The 18,083-nt window shown below is 41.2% G+C and overlaps 1 protein-coding gene across 1 annotated transcript in view; it reads right to left on the bottom strand.

Annotated features, from left to right (window-relative positions):
- Positions 1 to 2,086: 2,086 nt before the first annotated feature.
- WNK2 (WNK lysine deficient protein kinase 2) overlaps positions 2,087 to 18,083 on the bottom strand; it is a gene marked incomplete at its 5' end in the record, with an annotated part of 34,632 nt that continues 18,635 nt past the window's right edge. The window contains 6 exons of the mRNA XM_009706516.1: positions 2,087 to 2,425; positions 4,942 to 5,481; positions 6,547 to 6,735; positions 10,257 to 10,409; positions 13,115 to 13,311; positions 16,960 to 17,248. Of these exons, the coding sequence (XP_009704818.1) occupies positions 2,087 to 2,425; positions 4,942 to 5,481; positions 6,547 to 6,735; positions 10,257 to 10,409; positions 13,115 to 13,311; positions 16,960 to 17,248 (1,707 nt within the window). The remainder of the gene's footprint in view (positions 2,426 to 4,941; positions 5,482 to 6,546; positions 6,736 to 10,256; positions 10,410 to 13,114; positions 13,312 to 16,959; positions 17,249 to 18,083) is intronic.

Below are 18,083 nucleotides of genomic sequence, written 5' to 3'. Positions count from 1 at the left end.
ATATATTTATATGTATATTTACAAACATATGTCTATAAAATCCTTCTCCAGACAAACAGCTAGAAACAAGCCCCCTGACTATCATCACTACTTCTTAATACCAAAGCAGCTGGTAGACTGGAGTTAGCATTTAACCAGTCAACCCCACTCATTGCTTATAATGCCACACATACGCCATGCCAAGCTTGACTGCAGTTTCAATAAAACTGCAAAATTAATGAACAGTGAGAACACAGACATAATGTATTTAAATTTTAGTACTGCACTTGATCAAGTGCCTTACAAAATCTCATTTGCCTGATCAATTCAGACTGGTTTGGATGTGAGTACTGCCACATGTTTAAACAAGAGATAAAAATGTTATGGCAGAGTAGCAACAAAATGCAGTGTTTCGAATATATACAGATATGAAACTCCTCTTACATCCAAGAAAACCTTAGCAATATATGTCATAAAATCAGCATGGGAGCACATTGATCAATTTGACCATCCTATGACACTGGATCGATTTCTTAAATTGAAAGAGAGAAGGGAGTTAACTTACAGATGAAATATGAGAATGAAGTTAGCAAAATAGTGGTTAAATGTTCCTAGGGATACGATAAAGTGACAGGACAGACATGTGTCTCAGTGGGCATGGATTTCTCAGGTAATATCAGACAACTTGTATCCCTGTATCACACTGCGCAGTAACAATGAGGTTTATTTCTATTTCCAGAATCTCTAATGGGATGGGACCCTGCATTGAAGGCTGTAGCTGTGGCATCAGCATTGAACCTGACGTGAGCTGTGCGTACAGAAAAAAAGCAGCTGGAGAAGAAATACCTTGAGTAAGGGAGAAGTCTGACACAGCCAGGCTTTACTTGGGGATTCTGCAAGTGAAACACTATAGATGGGTTCTACCGTTTCTGCTACCTAACCTACAGGATACAGAAATCCACCACGAAATATCTTACATCACAGCATGAGTATTTATTTGACGGGAATTAGACTGCCACTAGCAGGACAGGCAAAATGGGGAACTAGAATGTAGTTTTAGCATCAGTAGTGTCCTTACCGAACACCTTCCAGCTGTACCTCTAAGGAAATTCATAGGCTGTACTGTGTAGTCAAGGCATGCGACAAGTGCGTGAAAGCGTGGGTAAAAACAAAAGATTTCATGTGAAAAGACAGAAACTGCTACTTTGGGAGAAAAGACAGAAACTGCTACTTTGGGAGGAAAGGTAGCTCAGAACAGAGAGCCTCAAGAGGAACTAATCTGAAAGCAGAACTGCTGAGGGACATTTCCATTCAGAAATGGAGAACAAATTAGACTTTTGTACTGAAATCTGATACAAATGCCAAAACCTTTGTTTTGCTTTGCTTATGGATATCTGTAAAAGAGTTGAAGAGAAAGAAATGTTCTGTGACATCCTGTCAAGACTGAAGGTTAAACAATTATGGGAGCGGAAAGACAAGCCAAAATACCAGACAGGAGGAGCTGACAATTTTATAAAGAAAAACAATAAAGTGTGTCATCTTACTTATATGACCACTGAGAATTGGAAATGCCTACAAATATCTGAAGAAAAAAAAAAACCCAGGGCTAGCCTAGAATTCAGGCAATACAGGAGGATACAACACTAAATGAAATGCGAGCAAGGCTCAAGTTGAGGAGCATGAAGAGCTTTTACATAGTGAAGAATCAGATTACGAAGCAGTTTCTTAAGGCAAATGATGGCTGGTTGCACAAGCGCTGGACACATTTAAAAAAACAAGACTCGACAAAACATGGATGAAACTCTATAGAACAGTTTCTTACTGACCCACGGCACCTAAAAGAAAGTGATTTCTATCTCCGTGTTTGTGCTCAGCTACGGATAAAGAGGTACTGAGTCCTGCTGCCTCATTACTTCTAGGAGACATTTCACAAGGTACAACATGCAGTTTCCAGCTTCATTTGAAATGGCCAATTATTTGCTGACCCAGAGTAGCTAGCACCTAGGACAAGCGGCTCTATATGGTGAGAGGCGATAATCTCCCTTGTGAAATAAGCCCATTATTTCACAAAGGAGTAAGAATGCAGGTTAAGGGTGAGGTCGGCAAGTTACTTCCGAGGAAACGGCTCTACCTCTTGAGATGTCTCTGCGGCTGCCTGGACAGCTGAGCAGGGAGCTGGGAGCTGCTGACCCAGCGGCTGGGAAAGATCGGGCTGAAGCTGGAGCAGGCCAGAAGGCTGAAGAGGCAGACAGTGATCTATGGGGACAGGCGGACTAGCTGTAGCAAGGCTGCCATGAATCTGTGAAATGCCTTCTGGAGCGGCGCGGGGAGGTAACAGTTCAGGCTGCAACTGCAAAGGCGGTGACATGACTATCGAAGGTTGCACAGGCAGCACGGGCACCTGGGCTCCAGCTTCCAAAGCATACTGAGTGTGTCCAGTAATCTGCTGTAACACAACAGACAGCTATTAAAACAAATCTCTGCTTAGAGTGCTTGTGACTTACATTACAAGGTACTTAAAGCCACCAGAGTTCACGGAGAAAGGATTGTAATTCTGCAGTCAGACTGTATTTGTGTGGTCTCTGCTTGGAAAGGGAACTACTTAAAGAGTTTCAGCTTGCTTTGAAATGACCAAATCAAAATCTAAGGATTCTTCCTATATAATTACAACAATGTGTCCATTGCTCAGGTGCTCTTTAATTTGTAGAAACAAGGCCATTTCTTTTTGCCAAGAAATTAAAATCTTAGGTTATTAATAACCACCACAATGTCCATGCAGAGAAAAATACACTCTACCCATAATCTAAATTACTATTTTTAAAAAATCTGCTATATATGTAGAACCAGTAGCTGGTATAGACCACACAATTAACTCTTTTTTACTGTATATATACCAGTGTCTTACAGAACACATTGTTTTCCATTTAGTTTAAACATTTAAGACACAACTTAACTCTTGACATGCTAAGCACCAAGGCCCCGATCCTGCAAATGCTTCCTTGTGTTACGCGCACAGAGGAAGTGTCATTTATCTCAGTGGATTTCTTCAGTGCATGAAAATAACTCGTGTGCGTAAGCACTTTGTGGGAACTGGACTGATGCGATCAGATGCCAACTACCTTAGAGAATATGTTGTTATTCTGCATAACAGTTCTTTCTGAGCTGTACATTTAAGAACAGAACATTCTCCTTTTAGGCGCATCATGTGTTTCTCCAAGGGGACTGAGCTTGTGGGAAGAGGAAAAAGGAAAGAAAGAAAAATATGGAAGAAAAAGGGCTTTTTAGTACTAGGTAAAACTGCCTAATTTTTACTTTTTTAAAGTATCATCATCTAGATAGTTAGACTATTTGGAGAACATATTAAAAAGAAAAAGAAAAAAAACCCAAGACTCAGATGATAACTAGGCCACACAATTTCATTACTGTATGCTCTCTGCCGATTCTGGATATGAGTTGAAATTATTATTCCAGGTTTTAATGCAGATAAAAATAAACATGCGGTGTGCTTCACAACACATAACAGTTACACGACTGCCTAAGTGGAGATTGTTAGAATAGCAACCATGGTGTACATTGCAGAAGAGCACCAAAATTTTTTTAAAAAAATCTTATATAACTAGAATAATTCACAAAATGCTTCAATGTATATTTACCTGGGCAAAACTAAACTCAGAGGTGCTAAACATCAACTGCCCAAACAGCACTGCATTGGAAAGCCTTTATTTACAGAAATACGTCTCCATCAAAAGTACTTTAAAACACAGAACAATGCATTTTTGAATATTCCTCTCTACTTGTCCATGTTGTTCGTAATAATATTTTTCAGGATGAAAAAATAGCTATTAGGCAATTCTTCTGTGCATATTTGATAGATAATGGCTGTGTCAGGACAGTTTGGGAATATCAGTTCTCCAGTTTTGGTGCTTGCCATGCATGATGGGCCTGATACAATTCCCTCTAAAGCCACTGGAAGCATTATGGCTAATGAGCTCAGCGGTAATTATCTGGGGCTCAGTGTTGCCTACGTTTTCACAAACAGTATTTCTGCACCAAATATACATCTGAGGAGAGAAATTTAAAAATGGTGTACTACTTTGAAGATGCCATGATATGGCAGGTTGAAATGGGATGTTATGAATCAATATGTTATGGCAAAGTGATGTGGTAGAACACAGATTTTCAAGAATGCTATTATTAACAGATTGAGCGCTCTCTCCTGCTTGGGTCAGACTGCATTTCATGTTGTCATATCACAAATGTGGCAATAGAAGTATTTACAGACTCTGTGAACAAGTTCTGAACCAGTTCTCTTGTAAATAGTGCTAATATTAGAAGCTCCATTTTAGGCTTCATTTCTTTTAAAGGGAGACAGGGTCTGCAGCTAGAATTCATTCTTGTCTGATAGACCTCTTCCACACAGTTTTCTAAAGTCGTTATCAAACGGTCATTTCCCTTTACTGTTTTAAAGTAGTTCTACATCAAAACAACTCTATCACTCCTGCCAGCTCACCCATATTTTGCCATGAGGCTACAGCAGCCCACGCATCTTGCGCAGACTGGAGCGAAGGCATCGGCAAGGCTGTGCTGTCGCCATCATGGCTCAGTCTCTTCTCCTGCCGCAGGAGAACGACAGCTCATACTTCCTTCATATTTGAGATGGGAGAAGGGAAGAGGGAATTCCAAAAGTCCTTCTGTCTGCTCCCTTTCCAAAGTCCATTAGATTGTTCCCTATATCCTCGATAATCACCTGTCCCCGGATTAAAAGCTCACGTGGCTCCACCTGACTTCACAGCTCTAGCAAGCACCTCCAGGATGGAGGTCGAGAAGTTAACAACCCCTCTTAAGAGCAAGGCCAAACACCTCCCCACTGTGCACTGGCAACGGAGCAAGCCCCGGGAATGCCTACGTTCCGTAACCACCCTGCGGTCCGGCATTGACACAGCCCCATGCCCAGTGGATTACCTGGTGACCAGCCCCAGGCGCAAACAGAGTCTGTTCTGAAGGATGAATTATGCTTGGCTGAAGTGACTGAGGAGGTGGAGGTTGCTGCGGCTGGGATACTGCTTGCGTGCTCTGCGTGTGATGGGGAGAGGGCGCTTCGTTCGGAATGATCTGCTGGAAGGTGGTCGGGTACATCTGCTGCTGGGGGAGCTGGGGCACCCCGTGATGTGGTGGCAACGCTGGCACTCCTGGCGGAGCCACGGCAAGCAATGGTATCGTAGCAGCCGACATATTTGGCACTATCGTTTGGCAGGGCAAGACCAAAGAAGCCACAGTGGTATGAGGAAGATTGACTGCCTGCATGGGGAGGGCAGGGGAGTTTGGTGCCATAGGTAGAGTGGGGTTCATGGGGAGGCTTGGTAAAATCACCGCTGGAGCAAAATACTGAGAAGGAGCAGGTATGGGGGGCACGTTTGCAGCAGGTATATCAGAGAGGTTTGGAGGAAGGCTGTCAAGTCCTGCCAGAGGAGTAATTGCAGGAATGACAGGAAACTGAGGAATCTGAAAAAAATATAATATCACATAAATTGCAAGTGCTTTCACTGATGGTACAAAGTTGTTTCATTTGCCATACAAGTACGTAAAAATCACCTGTGCCATGATGATAATTATGTCTGTTTGTTAATCACTTCCATTCATTTCCTGAGGTTTATAAACAGTAGTAACAATTGGTTTATGCTTAAATCATTAGTAAAAGAGGAAAAAAAAAATTCATTTCGGGGGGATGTTTTTATACCTTAGAAGCTTAAAACTATTTCTAATGCTAGCTTGAAGCGTTCAAGCAACACACTAATTAAAAGTTGCTTTCATTTTAACAGAAATTAAAAGGAATCAGTCCAGACAAAATGCAAAAGTCTTTCATGCAAAATGAAAGTAAGACAATTTAAAACCTTTCTTTTTAAACAGGCTGGCTGCAACCCAGGCAGCATGGAAGAGTCCATAAAAAGATTTTTACAATCAAAACTTCCCAGTGACGTAGCAGACCATAACTACCCTGTTATCATGGAAGCAGCTTGCTTCTTCCCTTCGGCACAAGCTGCTTCACACCATGGTGGCTGTCACTAGCAAACACAATAATAGCACATAAACCCTTCCAGGCCAAGGAAAGGGTCCGTTCCTGCCACCGGAGACCAAAACAAGGCTAAGAGCTAGGGAGGTGGAGGTGGGTGAATGATGGGGAAAACAGTGAAGTAAGGAGTTCAGAAAAAGAAAAAAAATGGGCAACTTCTCATGCTCTTAAGCCTGGGATGGAGGAGAGAGTATGCCAGAGGGGAAGTTAAAAAAAAAAAAAAAAAAAAAGCAGCAGTTACTGCAATTTTGTAACTGCCATTATCTGGATTCTCTAGGCATGACACAGGATTACTCACAAAGGAGATTTTTGCTTCACCAAACAAAACCAAAGAATAAAGAAATACACAGGAATTTGGAAAAAGCTATACTCTTACAGACTAACTAAATTGGCATGCATTCAAAATAGCCACACAAAAACTGCAAATCATGTTAATTATTAGCTGGAAAGCTTTACTCAAAATGGTAGTATTCACACACAGTTTTCAAAGCTGTTACCTGGGAAGGGGCCACGGGTGGAAGCTGTGGCACGGTTGAAATCTGAAGGGGTTTTAGTGGTGTACTGCTAGCTGCCACCTGAGAGGTCTGCGGTTGATACTGGGGTAACAGATGGGTTGCAGGCTGGATTGGGCAAACCGGCTGGCTGGCAAGCACCTGCTGCAGAGAAGCTTGTTGTGATATGGGTTGCTGCTAGGAAAGGAAAGAATTAAAGAAAAGGTTATAGCCTGTATGTTGCAAAAGAACCAGCTTGCTGGATGCAGCCACCCGTTTCTCCTTCTAGCGCAGGCCGCACAGTCGGAACAGAATTGTTACTGGGAGTAGGGACAGTTTATCAAAGAGAAGGGTGCTCCTAATTTAAACACTGTACAAGAACCTATGTTTAAAACACATTTAAATGCAAGATACGTTACCTGAAAAGACAAGTTCTAACTGTCTTGGAAAGGTTATTTGTAATGACTCAGACTCTTTAAATCCCAGAGATTGTTCTAGTTGGCCCTGTAAAATCCCCACCTACTAACTTCAAAGATTCCTACAACACAGATTATACCCAGCTAATCTTGGCATTCAAAAGCTGACTACGTAACATAGTAGGCATTTAAATATACAAGACTTATTATCTGACGCATGAATAAAACACAATAATTATAGTAAAAGCTGGATCCCAGTTACTTCTGAGGTGCTATAATAACAATGTGGCAGCCAAAAAAGCATTTTTGTCCTTCCAGGGAAAACAGTGCTCCACTGCCCTGCCAGATTTTATACAGTAGAACAGAAATAAAAAGCTGCATTAAAGCTGAAAATAATCAGTAACTAACTTTCACATTTTCCATGCTACCTGTATTTCCTCCTTCAGTTACTCTAATTAATGCTGAAAGTACTTTAAAAAAAAAAAAATCATCTGTTTCAGAAGCATGGCACCGAGGCACCAAGCTGGCTCTGGACTAACTTACTTGGGACCACAGGATTGACTGCTTCATCCAGGCTCTCCAGCATGTAGAACTTAACGCCATGGCCAATGGTCAAAAGGTAACTTTAAAATGAATAGTCAAGCACTATGATCTTTCACCTTGGCCACTTCCACTGTATATCAGTATCATATTTTGCTCTGCACTGTTTTAGTGGCAGGATTCTTCAACCAGTTTTTAGGTATTAATACAATAAAACTGTAGAAGATGTATCAAGGAAGCAAGATGTCATCCACCCTTAAATAGCCAAAATTCAACCACAAATTGTTTTTTTTCCAACACAAGGATCAGTGAACAAAACAGTATTTGGCAACTAGTATTGAGTGTCTGGGGCTGAATGCACCAAATGCTACGAGCAGTGCAAGACATGCTGGAGATGGTATTGAATAACTCTGCACAGCACCAGCTTAGCTCCTACAGCATTTATTAGTCCTGCCAAAGTATTCCTCTTGCCATATTAAAGAAAAAAAAACCAATCACATGGCTTTATATTGCAGTTTCTGTCATTCCAGGTTTTGGGAAAGTAAGGACATTTACCCAATTAAAAATCCCAAACTCAAGGGAATGGCAGAGCTGACACAAGCAGCTCAGCAGGAGCTGGCCTGGCACTGCCGATGAGACAAAGCAAACCGGTTGAGATGGCACCCACCCAAGGCACGTATATAAACATATATTCAGTAAATATACTCAACTACATTCAAGACGTGTGCACAACTCGAGCAGACCCGACTCGTGCCACCATGTGAGCTCTGCAACAAGGGAAACTCCTGCCAGACCCAACCCGACCTCAGGAGCAGAACAGTCACAGGCACGCGGTGCCGGGCTGGAGCTAACAAACCTTGCTGGCAACCAAAGCCAGCTCAGGTACCTCAGCAGCCCCGGCTGGGTTAATCTGCAGCTCAGACAGGCTGCCCACAGATAACCGAGGATTGAGCACGCTGACAACAGGCTGTTCAACCCACCTTCAGCTTGAGAGGACACTGCATTAAAAGCAGAAAAATTGTGCTCAGGGAACTAAGCAGCTTCCTAACGCCTCCATTTAAAATCCCACTTGTGTCTTACAAAATGCTTGTGAATTGGATGAAGCATAGGGAGAGGAAAATATCCAAATGAATTATGCTAACTTAGCCTCATTATAACCTTAACATTATAAATGCACAGATACTCAAACTGTGCTAAAAAAAAAAAAGATAATCAGGAGAAGCAACACTGATCCCATGTGTCTGAGCCATCAGTGTATATTCATACAAGATCAATACATTTTATTCTGCTAGGCAGATGAATTTCCTCACCCTGATTTCCCATTCTTTTGTTGACCTGCCCTACTGTTCATTTACAGCAGACTGCAGACCTCCACTGCTCATCGTGCCTGGAGACTCGGTGAACACCAGACCTACTTCTGTCTCTGAGGCACACAAGTGCTCTGGGAAGTTCTGCACAGAAACTTTATCATTTTATCTACTTCTGTAATAATAATACTGTAAAAAGTCAGTCTTATTGGGATTCTTGGCAAGATTAGAAAACAAAGACAGACCAGTTATTAAATCCTTTTACTATCAGGGATAGAATTATTTCAAGAGACAGCAATGCTGTGAGGAAAGGGCATGTGAAAGAAATTGGGCAAATATTCTATTCCAAACCAGCATTTACTCATGGGGGAAAATAAACAATAGATTTTGAACTGTCAGCTCCAGAGAGATGCTGTGCGACTGGTGAGGTCCTAAATCTGCAGAAGTGTAAAATTTTTGGCTGAGAGAACCATGAGAATATCCCTGCCCATTAGAAAAAAAACCCTGATATATGACAAACCTTCACATAAGCGTATGTTTTTCAAGCAGACCAAATGACATTGTTCCTATACTGATGCTTTCAGAAGAATAGGGCATGCTTTTAAAAAAGGCAACCTGTGAGATAAATGTTGATAACTAAAAAGGTTTGGAGAGCTATGATACATGCCACTCACAAGGTATACAGACACTCCCCAGTCCCGTCAACAGTTTCTACCGAAGGAAGCCAAGCTTTTGGTAGAATCGCAAAAAAGAGCCACAAACGACCGTGCCGTATAGGTCTGTGGCCACATTCCTCATGGGCTGCCACCAGCTCTGCACAAGAAGGCAATCGCAGCCTTCACAGCCACCCCTCAGCTGCTCGAGAGAGGTGACTTGTAAATACCTTCCAGGAACACAGGTTTTGGGGGGAATTTGATAATTCAAAATGCACAAAGAATTACTATTTAGAGACAGGCAATTCAGAGAGAGGCAGACTTTTCTCTCGGAAGATAAAGCTATGGCTAGATGCCTGTACTGAATTATATTTAACACGTGTGTACAACTCGAAAAGCAGCATCGCTGAGGATTCAATGACAATTGACACCAGGCAACAGAGTCTTTCTAACCTTTTAGAAAGGAGGTGTCAAATAGTAACGCAAAATTAATAAAAAACTATTGGATCTTTAAGGACCAAGACAGCACAATGAAATCAATGCAAGGCTTCAAACCAATGCTGTCAAGCCACAATGCAAGAGAAGTCTTAAACTACATTAAGATGTTCTAAGGTATCACACAACGTTTGTCCTCAAGCCATCCCTTAAACCCAATGCCCTTTGCCCCATCCCAACGTCTCTCAAGTGGCAGTTTAAGAGTTTCAAGCACCTCAGGCTTGTAACAGGTATGGGTTGGAGTTGAGAACGGGTAAGGAACGAAATGAGAAAAGCGCTTTTTTTGGCAGCTGCCAAGCTCTTACCTGCTGGCCGGTCAGTACTGGCTGCGGCTGCCCCAGCTGCAGGGAGGGAACAGTGGTGGGCTGGACGACGGGGAATGGTATTGCCGGCTCCTGGTAGTGCTGAGGGCGCTGGGAGACCACCGCGGGTGCGGCCTGAACTGCGGGGAGGCCAGGCTGCGGGAGGGAGAGCACTGCTTTAGAGAAGAGCAACCCTCATGTTAAGAGCCTCTACAACTGTTCCTCAAGAACACAATTGCAAGTAAATAGTCTACTGGGTACTTGGTTCAAAACAGAGAGGGGGCCGGGGGAACCCTATGAAAAATTATCTGCAAGGAATGGAAAGTTACTTAAAATCTAAAAACGAGGAAAAAGTCAGCAAATTCCAAATAAGACAACCAAACTACATTGCATTTCTTTCTGGAAGCAAGCATGCAGATCAGTAAAACCGGTGAAAGCGCATACACAGTGACTAAGAATATACCAACAGCAGCAACAAGCTGTTAACTGGATGAAACAGAAATTTATCTTAACATCATTTTTATAATTTCATCAAGAATCTTTATCTTCCAAAAAAGCAGGTAATTTACTTGAAATGGATGCCAAGAAAACAAATAGAGAAACAAGAAACAAAGTAAAACCACAGTGGAAGTGAAAATAAAAATGAAAAGAAATTCAGATAAGGTTTTTTAACAGCAGCAGTTCTCTAAAAGTTCAGTTGAGACAAAGCAGATAAATTAAAAGTAAACAGTACGTCTGACTGAGGTGCATAAGCCTAAAAAAAACCCAAACCCTACTATAGCTCCAGTTATGTGCTTGTTATCTTGGTAAATAATCTCCCAAACAAATACAGTGATTTTTTTTTCCCCCTTGGAAAATGGAAGGTTTTGAGTCAGACTTTTGTTTCCTGTGTTTGTTCAGATTTTCAAACTTTGGAACTTCTTACCTAAGTTACAGCAGGAAGAAAAATAATACGGTAGCTCCATCAGGAAATAAAAAGCTATGAGAAATATTTTGCTCATGAATACAGGTTATTATCTTTCCAAACACTCAATCATGAAAAAAAGTAACGTATTTAAGTTAAAATTGCTGAAACCTATCAATGGAAAGATTGAGTCTGCTCTAAAAGAGTATGCTGCACAGCTCAATTTAATGAAAAAGATTCTGCTCAAGCTGTACTTTTTGAGCTTTGTATTTAAAGTCATTAAGTGAGTGCTTCCATTGAACAAGAAACAAGGAAGGATGCATCCCAAAGGAAAGGTGATTTCCACAGTGGAGGGAGCTGGCTACAAGTGCCAAGGATGAATTTTTTCCTTCAGGTAAATGGAGTCATGTGTCAATGCACTCACAAAACACAGTTCAGAATTTCTCGCAGGCATTTTGGAAAATTTAAGGTAAAACCAGGGAAAATTATGCACTTCACAATTACGCAGGGTAAATGTGGATCAAGCAGGAAAAAAACATTGGTCCTGGATTTTATTTTTTTCTTAAGTCAGATAGGATAAACAAAAAAATAATTAACCTGTTACATCATTACTGTCATTTTTACTAGGCAGGCTGCTTCCACTGCAGTCACCAGCTTGCTCTCTGCCAGCGGTGTTTTGCCAGTGCACACTTTACAATAGGTCTGGGACAATCCAGACACGTTGGCTTCTCCGCCATTGGAGGATTCAGAAGGCAGAATGGTTTCTGCAACTCTTGAAGATCTCATGGAAGAAGAACGAGTCTTTTGGCTAACTACATATTGTAACGACTCATGTAACAGAGGCAGGCCTAAGTTTCTGCCACATGGCCTGCTTATTTGGGGAAGAGGTTGAGACATTGAGTTTTCTGGGAGTTGGCTACCTGGGGAGAGAGCACTTTCAACAAGCATCAAGACTTCTGACATGTTTTGATCTTGACCAGACTGAAATAAAGCGGCTAGGCACATCTGACGAGACATTGGTTCTGTAAGGTTTGCAGAGGTCGCCAGTGCCACCAGAGGCAATGGGCCTGCAGCCTCTTCGCTAGTCTGCAGATACGCGTTTTCCTCTCCCGCTTCTTGGGGAAAGGACGTCGCATTTGGAGTCAAAGCCATGACATGGTCGCTGTGGCAGCGAAAAGCAGCACAAACGGTGCCTGTCAAGTCTGATGGGCGCAGGCTGGAAACAGAACACAGTGTTGCCACAGCTTCTGAAGGACTTAACACACTCACATCATGCCTCTCACTGGAAGCACCTGAAGATTTATGTTCGCTCACATGCATTTGTTCTTGCACCAGTAGTTCCATTAATTGCTTTTGGTCAAGGTCATAACAGCATAAAAATGGGAGCAAGTGTGAACGTCTGACTGGGCTACCAGTGCTTGATTTTGGAGCCTCAGTAATGGATGCACATTGTCGACTCTGTGCAAGATTAAATCCAAATCCAGAGCCAGAAAGGCACAGACTGGATCTGTGACTTTTGTCACAACTGGAAGAAACATCAGACCCAAGAGGCTCTTGAACAAATGAATGAACGATAACGTGTGGCTATACTGACAGTGAACAAAACCAAACAGAACTGTTCTCAACTACATGCATGAGTTTATAACTAATCATTTCAAAGCTACTAATGTAGTTCAGTGACAACAGATTGATAAGAAGTTTTTTTTTTACTGAAAGTATGAGAGCTGCCAGTGAAGCATTTCTTCAGAATGGCAAATACAGCTAGCTATACACCATCTACTAAGTGCACATTTCAGATCAGCTAGAAATGTATTACTACACAAGTCACCATCGATAGGAGTGAGTGAGGAATCTATAAAGCAAGCCCTGGAATCCATACGTACTGAAAACAAGAGTATAAATGAGCCACTAAGTATGATCTAGGATACAAAATGATTTCAAAAAGCTTTAGACTTACTCCTGAGGGCTGCTGGTAGTGCCCCAGCTGCTGAAGGCTATGGGGCACAGCCTGGCTCTCGCTCACAGGTGGGCTATACACCCGCTGGATAGCAGGAGGTACAGGATCAGGCAAAGATGAGTAGATGACACTTTGCTGGCTGCTTTGGGAGTCCGAATAAACAGTGGAGCCCTGGCCACTGTCAAATGTGCTGTCGGCTGAAAGAACAATCTTTTTTATTAAAAGCTCAGCAACTCCAAATGTTCAAGTAATGATTTTAGAGCAGTCAACACTGGTTTACATAATTAGCATTTTTACTACCCTAGCCCTTTCGGTTATATAAATAAATTATACAACACAAATGTTATTTTCTACAAAAGGCACATACCGCTCCTCTTAAGCCAAAAAACATCCTCATGGATATTTTAGGCACATTGATATTTCCTTTAAAGGGCATAAGGTTGACATTAAGAATTGCAGATATTTATAGATTTTGGAGGATGAAAGGAAATTACCGATTGTAATGTTCATAGCAGATCATGGAGTCTTTTAGAGTTAGATCTTCCAGGGATGCACTGACTTTAACACCTTTTTTAATTAGTAGCATCGAAGGTACAAAATTCTTTACATTGTACACTTCATTAGTTCAGCAAATCATACCCTACTTGAGTATGTAGCAACACCTCAAGATGAAGAACAGGTAACAAAATTTACAGGTTTGCAGTGATTCAGGAGCACATTCAGTGCTCTGTTGGAGTTTCTTGTGCAGAGTGTTTGCCCAGCTAACTTGCAGAATTGCACAGCTATGGGTACTGGGCAAGCACCGTATCTTTTGTCCAATGGAAACAAAGCTGTACCATTGAGTATTACTGATTTTAAAATGTCTTTTCATGATTTTTGAAGCCTGAAAGGTACAGGTGCCCAGTTGTTCTTGAGCATAAGCTACTGTCTTCTCAAGAAACGAAATGACACAATCAAGACTGTAGCTGTAAGTATCCAAAAGACAAAGAGCTTGTAACAGAGATTTAAAATTTAAACAGAAAGAAAACTGTAACACAGTTACCAAAAAATGGCTTAAATTACAGCTAAGTTTAAATGCTATCTCTTTTTCCAGCACTTTCCATCTTCTCTTTTTTTCCATATTCCAAATAAGGTTTTACATATTTGGCTTTTAAGTAACAAATTATTTAACAGCACCAAAGATGACTTTTCTCCTCAGTACTCACAAACTATTCTCCCAACTTTTTTTTTGCAAAATTAAACTCCCCCCTGTATTTATTCAGCTCACTTCCAAAAAGAGTGAACATGGCCCTCCTCTAAGGTGGCAGGGATTTCTGCCGCATACACATTTCCATTTTATTACAAACAATTATTTAAGACCTCAAGGGAAAAAAGAGTATGATGGTACAGTGCTAAAGTAAAAGCTGTGAGTCACTCTCAGATTTTTATAGAACAACATGCATTACAGAAATTTATTAGTTTACATTTTTACATTCAACCCCAGATTATTATATGAATTGTTAGAACAGTAATTTATAGAGGTCTTAGGTCTAACATCACTAAGAAAATGTTGAAAGACATTCTATAGTCAATTGTCAAATAATACCAAGTATTGGTTAACATTTGAGGAGGAATAGGAAATAAACTGGGGGGTTTACATGTAGTATAAAATTCTGCCAACTCATGTCCAGCAGAAGCATGGGAAGCACAAGTAGCCTCACTGTACCACTGGAAACAAAGAGAGTCATAATTATGGTGTTTCTCAAAGGAATCCGATAGCAGGAAATATGTATAGGATCCAAAAAAATGAAATGAGATCAACTTAGCTTCAGAAAAAAAGCTTTGTAAATACTGCAATATTGCAAGTGTTATGCACATGTGGACATTTCTCATATCTTGTAAAGGTTTATTTTCTGGTAGAGGCATGCTTGGTTATTTTAGTATTCAAAGCAGACCTCTGTATAGCAATTTATACAGTACCTGAATTAAAGCAGCAGCTGTCTCTTTGCTAAAGATAATGCATCTTTAATTTAAATATGCTTACATAAAAGTCCAGAACAGTAAAACAGAAACATTACAATAATAGTTTAGTAGCAAAATAGGTACATCAGATTTTATCAGAAAAACTGGCTACAAAAAAAAAGAACTATCATAACATTTAAAATCTTCCAAGCTAAAAATATCTGGCAACATCTCCTTCAAGATGTTTAAAAGAATAAACAGATTAAGATTTCAATACCAGAGCTTGACTCGGTAACAAAGGTTGATTTTAGGGGACAGAGCCAGGGACAAGTTACTTTAGGGAAATAAAACCACTATTTCCTCATGCCTTACTGTTTGCTGGAGATAAGTCTGATGCTCAGAAATAAAACAAAGAAACAAAAAGCTCTGCAAGCAAACCCAGGTAGTTTCTTATTCAGAGATAGACCAAAATCAGTGCTTGGAATTAAAACAGGAGATGTAAATCCACCTGTCTTGAAACAGCCTGGCGATCACTCTCCAATCAGCCCCCAGTGGAATGTAAAGTCTTGGCAGATCATCGGCTTTTAGCTACCAGGTTCTGGATGAACAAGAGCAACCACCCACTCTGAACTGCCGTAACAAAGATGAAACAACCCCCTTGCTTCAAGGCCATGAGCTCAGGACAAAATAGAGCGCCTGGAGGAACAGAGAGACCACCTGCATTGTGACCTAAGGACCCCAATAATAATTACAGCATCAATCCACAAGGTGTGGTGCTCCCAAAATGCGTGACTGAACCACAGCTAGTATTTCCCACAAAACAGGGAAATCTTGAATGACATCATGTAACATTCAGAGATGGAATTTTTTTTTCCTGCTGTAGATCTTTGCACAGCTTCACAAAAAACTTCATGCCAGCCTTCAAGAATAACTTGTAAAACACAAGAAACTCCAGTGCTTTGGTTTCAGCAAGGTGTGCTTTTGAATAGACATCTTCACATTACCAACATTATTTGGAAAAGCCACCAGTCGCCCTGATCAGTTTGGTACCAATTCAGCTTCTGCAGGCTCTGAAATGGTGTTTTGCACAAACTTAGTTTTGATCCCATCACACAGAATCCCAGAGTGGTCTGGGTTGGAAGGGACCTCTGCAGATCCTCTCATCCAACCACCCTGCCAAAGCAGGGTCACCTACAGCAAGTTGCACGAGACCGTGTCCAGGCAGGTTTTGAATATCCCCAGAGAAGGAGACTCCACAACCTCTCTGGGCAGCCTGCTCCAGTGCTCGGTCACCCTCAAAGTACAGGCGGTCTTCCTCACATTCAGATGGAACTTCCTGAGTTTCAGTTTGTGCCCATTGTGCCTTAACCTGTCGCTGGGAACCACTGAAAAGAGTCTGGCCCCATCCTCTTGACACCCCCCCTTAAGGTATTTCTAAGCATTGATGAAATCCCCTCTCAGTCTTCTCTTCTGCAGGCTGAACAGACCCAGTTCTTTCAGCCTTTCCTCATAAGAGAGATGCTCCAGTCCCCTCATCATCTCCATTGCCCTCCGTTGGACTCTCTCGAGTAGCTCCTTGTCTTTCTTGAATTGGGGAGCCCAGAACTGGACACAAAAAAACACATAGTTTTTTGTGTCTAGCAGCAGGTCTCCTTGGTTTTCCATTTACAAAGCTATCCTGTTTTCTGCATTTATTGCTACCGAAGGAGGAACTATCTCTATGCAACACAGTTTTTCTTGAAACTTTATTTCTTTCAGAGTTGTTACACATCTGTCTGAGACTCTTGTAACTTTGCACTACTGCGCAAGAACACGCACAGCAGCTCATCTCATTGCTGAGCTCAGATTATTGTTGATTTTTACCCTCGGACATTCATCACAGTGCGCACAGAAAACTAACTTACATGCAACGGAGGTGACGCTGGTGGGCAGGTTTTGCTGAAAGGGATGCTGGTCTGCCTCGGGCTCCTCCGACTCTGACAGCACATGGTGACCAGTGTGAGACAGGTAGGTGACCTGGACCTGCTGCGCATGCGGCGTCTTCAACTTCTCCAGACATTCAGAGTCCCGACGTTCCTCTGACTGCATCCTAGGCCAAATTCTCTCTCTTCTCCATAGTATTAACGCTACTCTGTCACGTATTGACTTCGCAACTATCTTGAGATCATTTTCATGAAAAAATCCAGAGTCAATCTACAGAGGAGGCACAAACTTAGCAAGATTATGTGTGCACCAATCTGCACACATACACACGTATTACTCAAATCTCTTCCTAACAGAGAAAACATCAGTTTGAAATAAACATGAGTTACAGATTTATTCCTCACAAGAACAGGAACTCAAGAGCTTGATAGGGTTTTTTTTGAATAAAATTTCTATCCCTAATGCATTTTAAAGCAACAATACGTAATTTCTAAAACCTGAATATATATTGGGTGAATTTATTCATCAGTTAACATCCACTGAGAAGAGATCAAGTTTAACCGCAGATGAGTTCCTTTTTTTTTTCCTTTTGAAAAGAGTAACAGAATAGTCAAAAGAGGAAAAAAAACACCTTTGAAAAATCCTCTTCGAACAATGCAACTGGAGTAAACCATATTACCCCTAAACCAGAATTTATTACCTTAACCTTTCCAGTATACACAGTTTCCCAAATTGCTGTGCTTGATATCACAGCAAGTCATGAAGGAAAAGATGTTAACAGAATTTTGTCTCAAATTAACCTCCCTTAAATGGTAAGGTCAGTCAGTATTGATTGGCTTTTATAAAGAAAAAGCCTATCACAGAGTCAAATGCAGACTGTTCACATTTGACTGAAAAGTGGACCGGGCTTTCTCAGAATTCAACTGCTCAACAGATAAAATGGAAAATCAGCTTTATGCTATTTGTTTGCATAATCTCCTACAGCGTAGGGTACGAATTTTAGATTAATAATGACCTACCAGAGATTTGTCTGCTCCCTCTACATTCTTAACATGCATATTCTACAGATTTGGAAGCACTTACATACATGGAAGAAATCTAGAGG

This window comes from Cariama cristata, unplaced genomic scaffold (assembly GCF_000690535.1).
Source record: "Cariama cristata isolate BGI_N322 unplaced genomic scaffold, ASM69053v1 scaffold10168, whole genome shotgun sequence".
Taxonomy (NCBI): Eukaryota; Metazoa; Chordata; class Aves; order Cariamiformes; family Cariamidae; genus Cariama; species Cariama cristata.
Note: the sequence above shows the minus strand (reverse complement) of the source record. Positions and strands in the feature narration are given on the sequence as shown.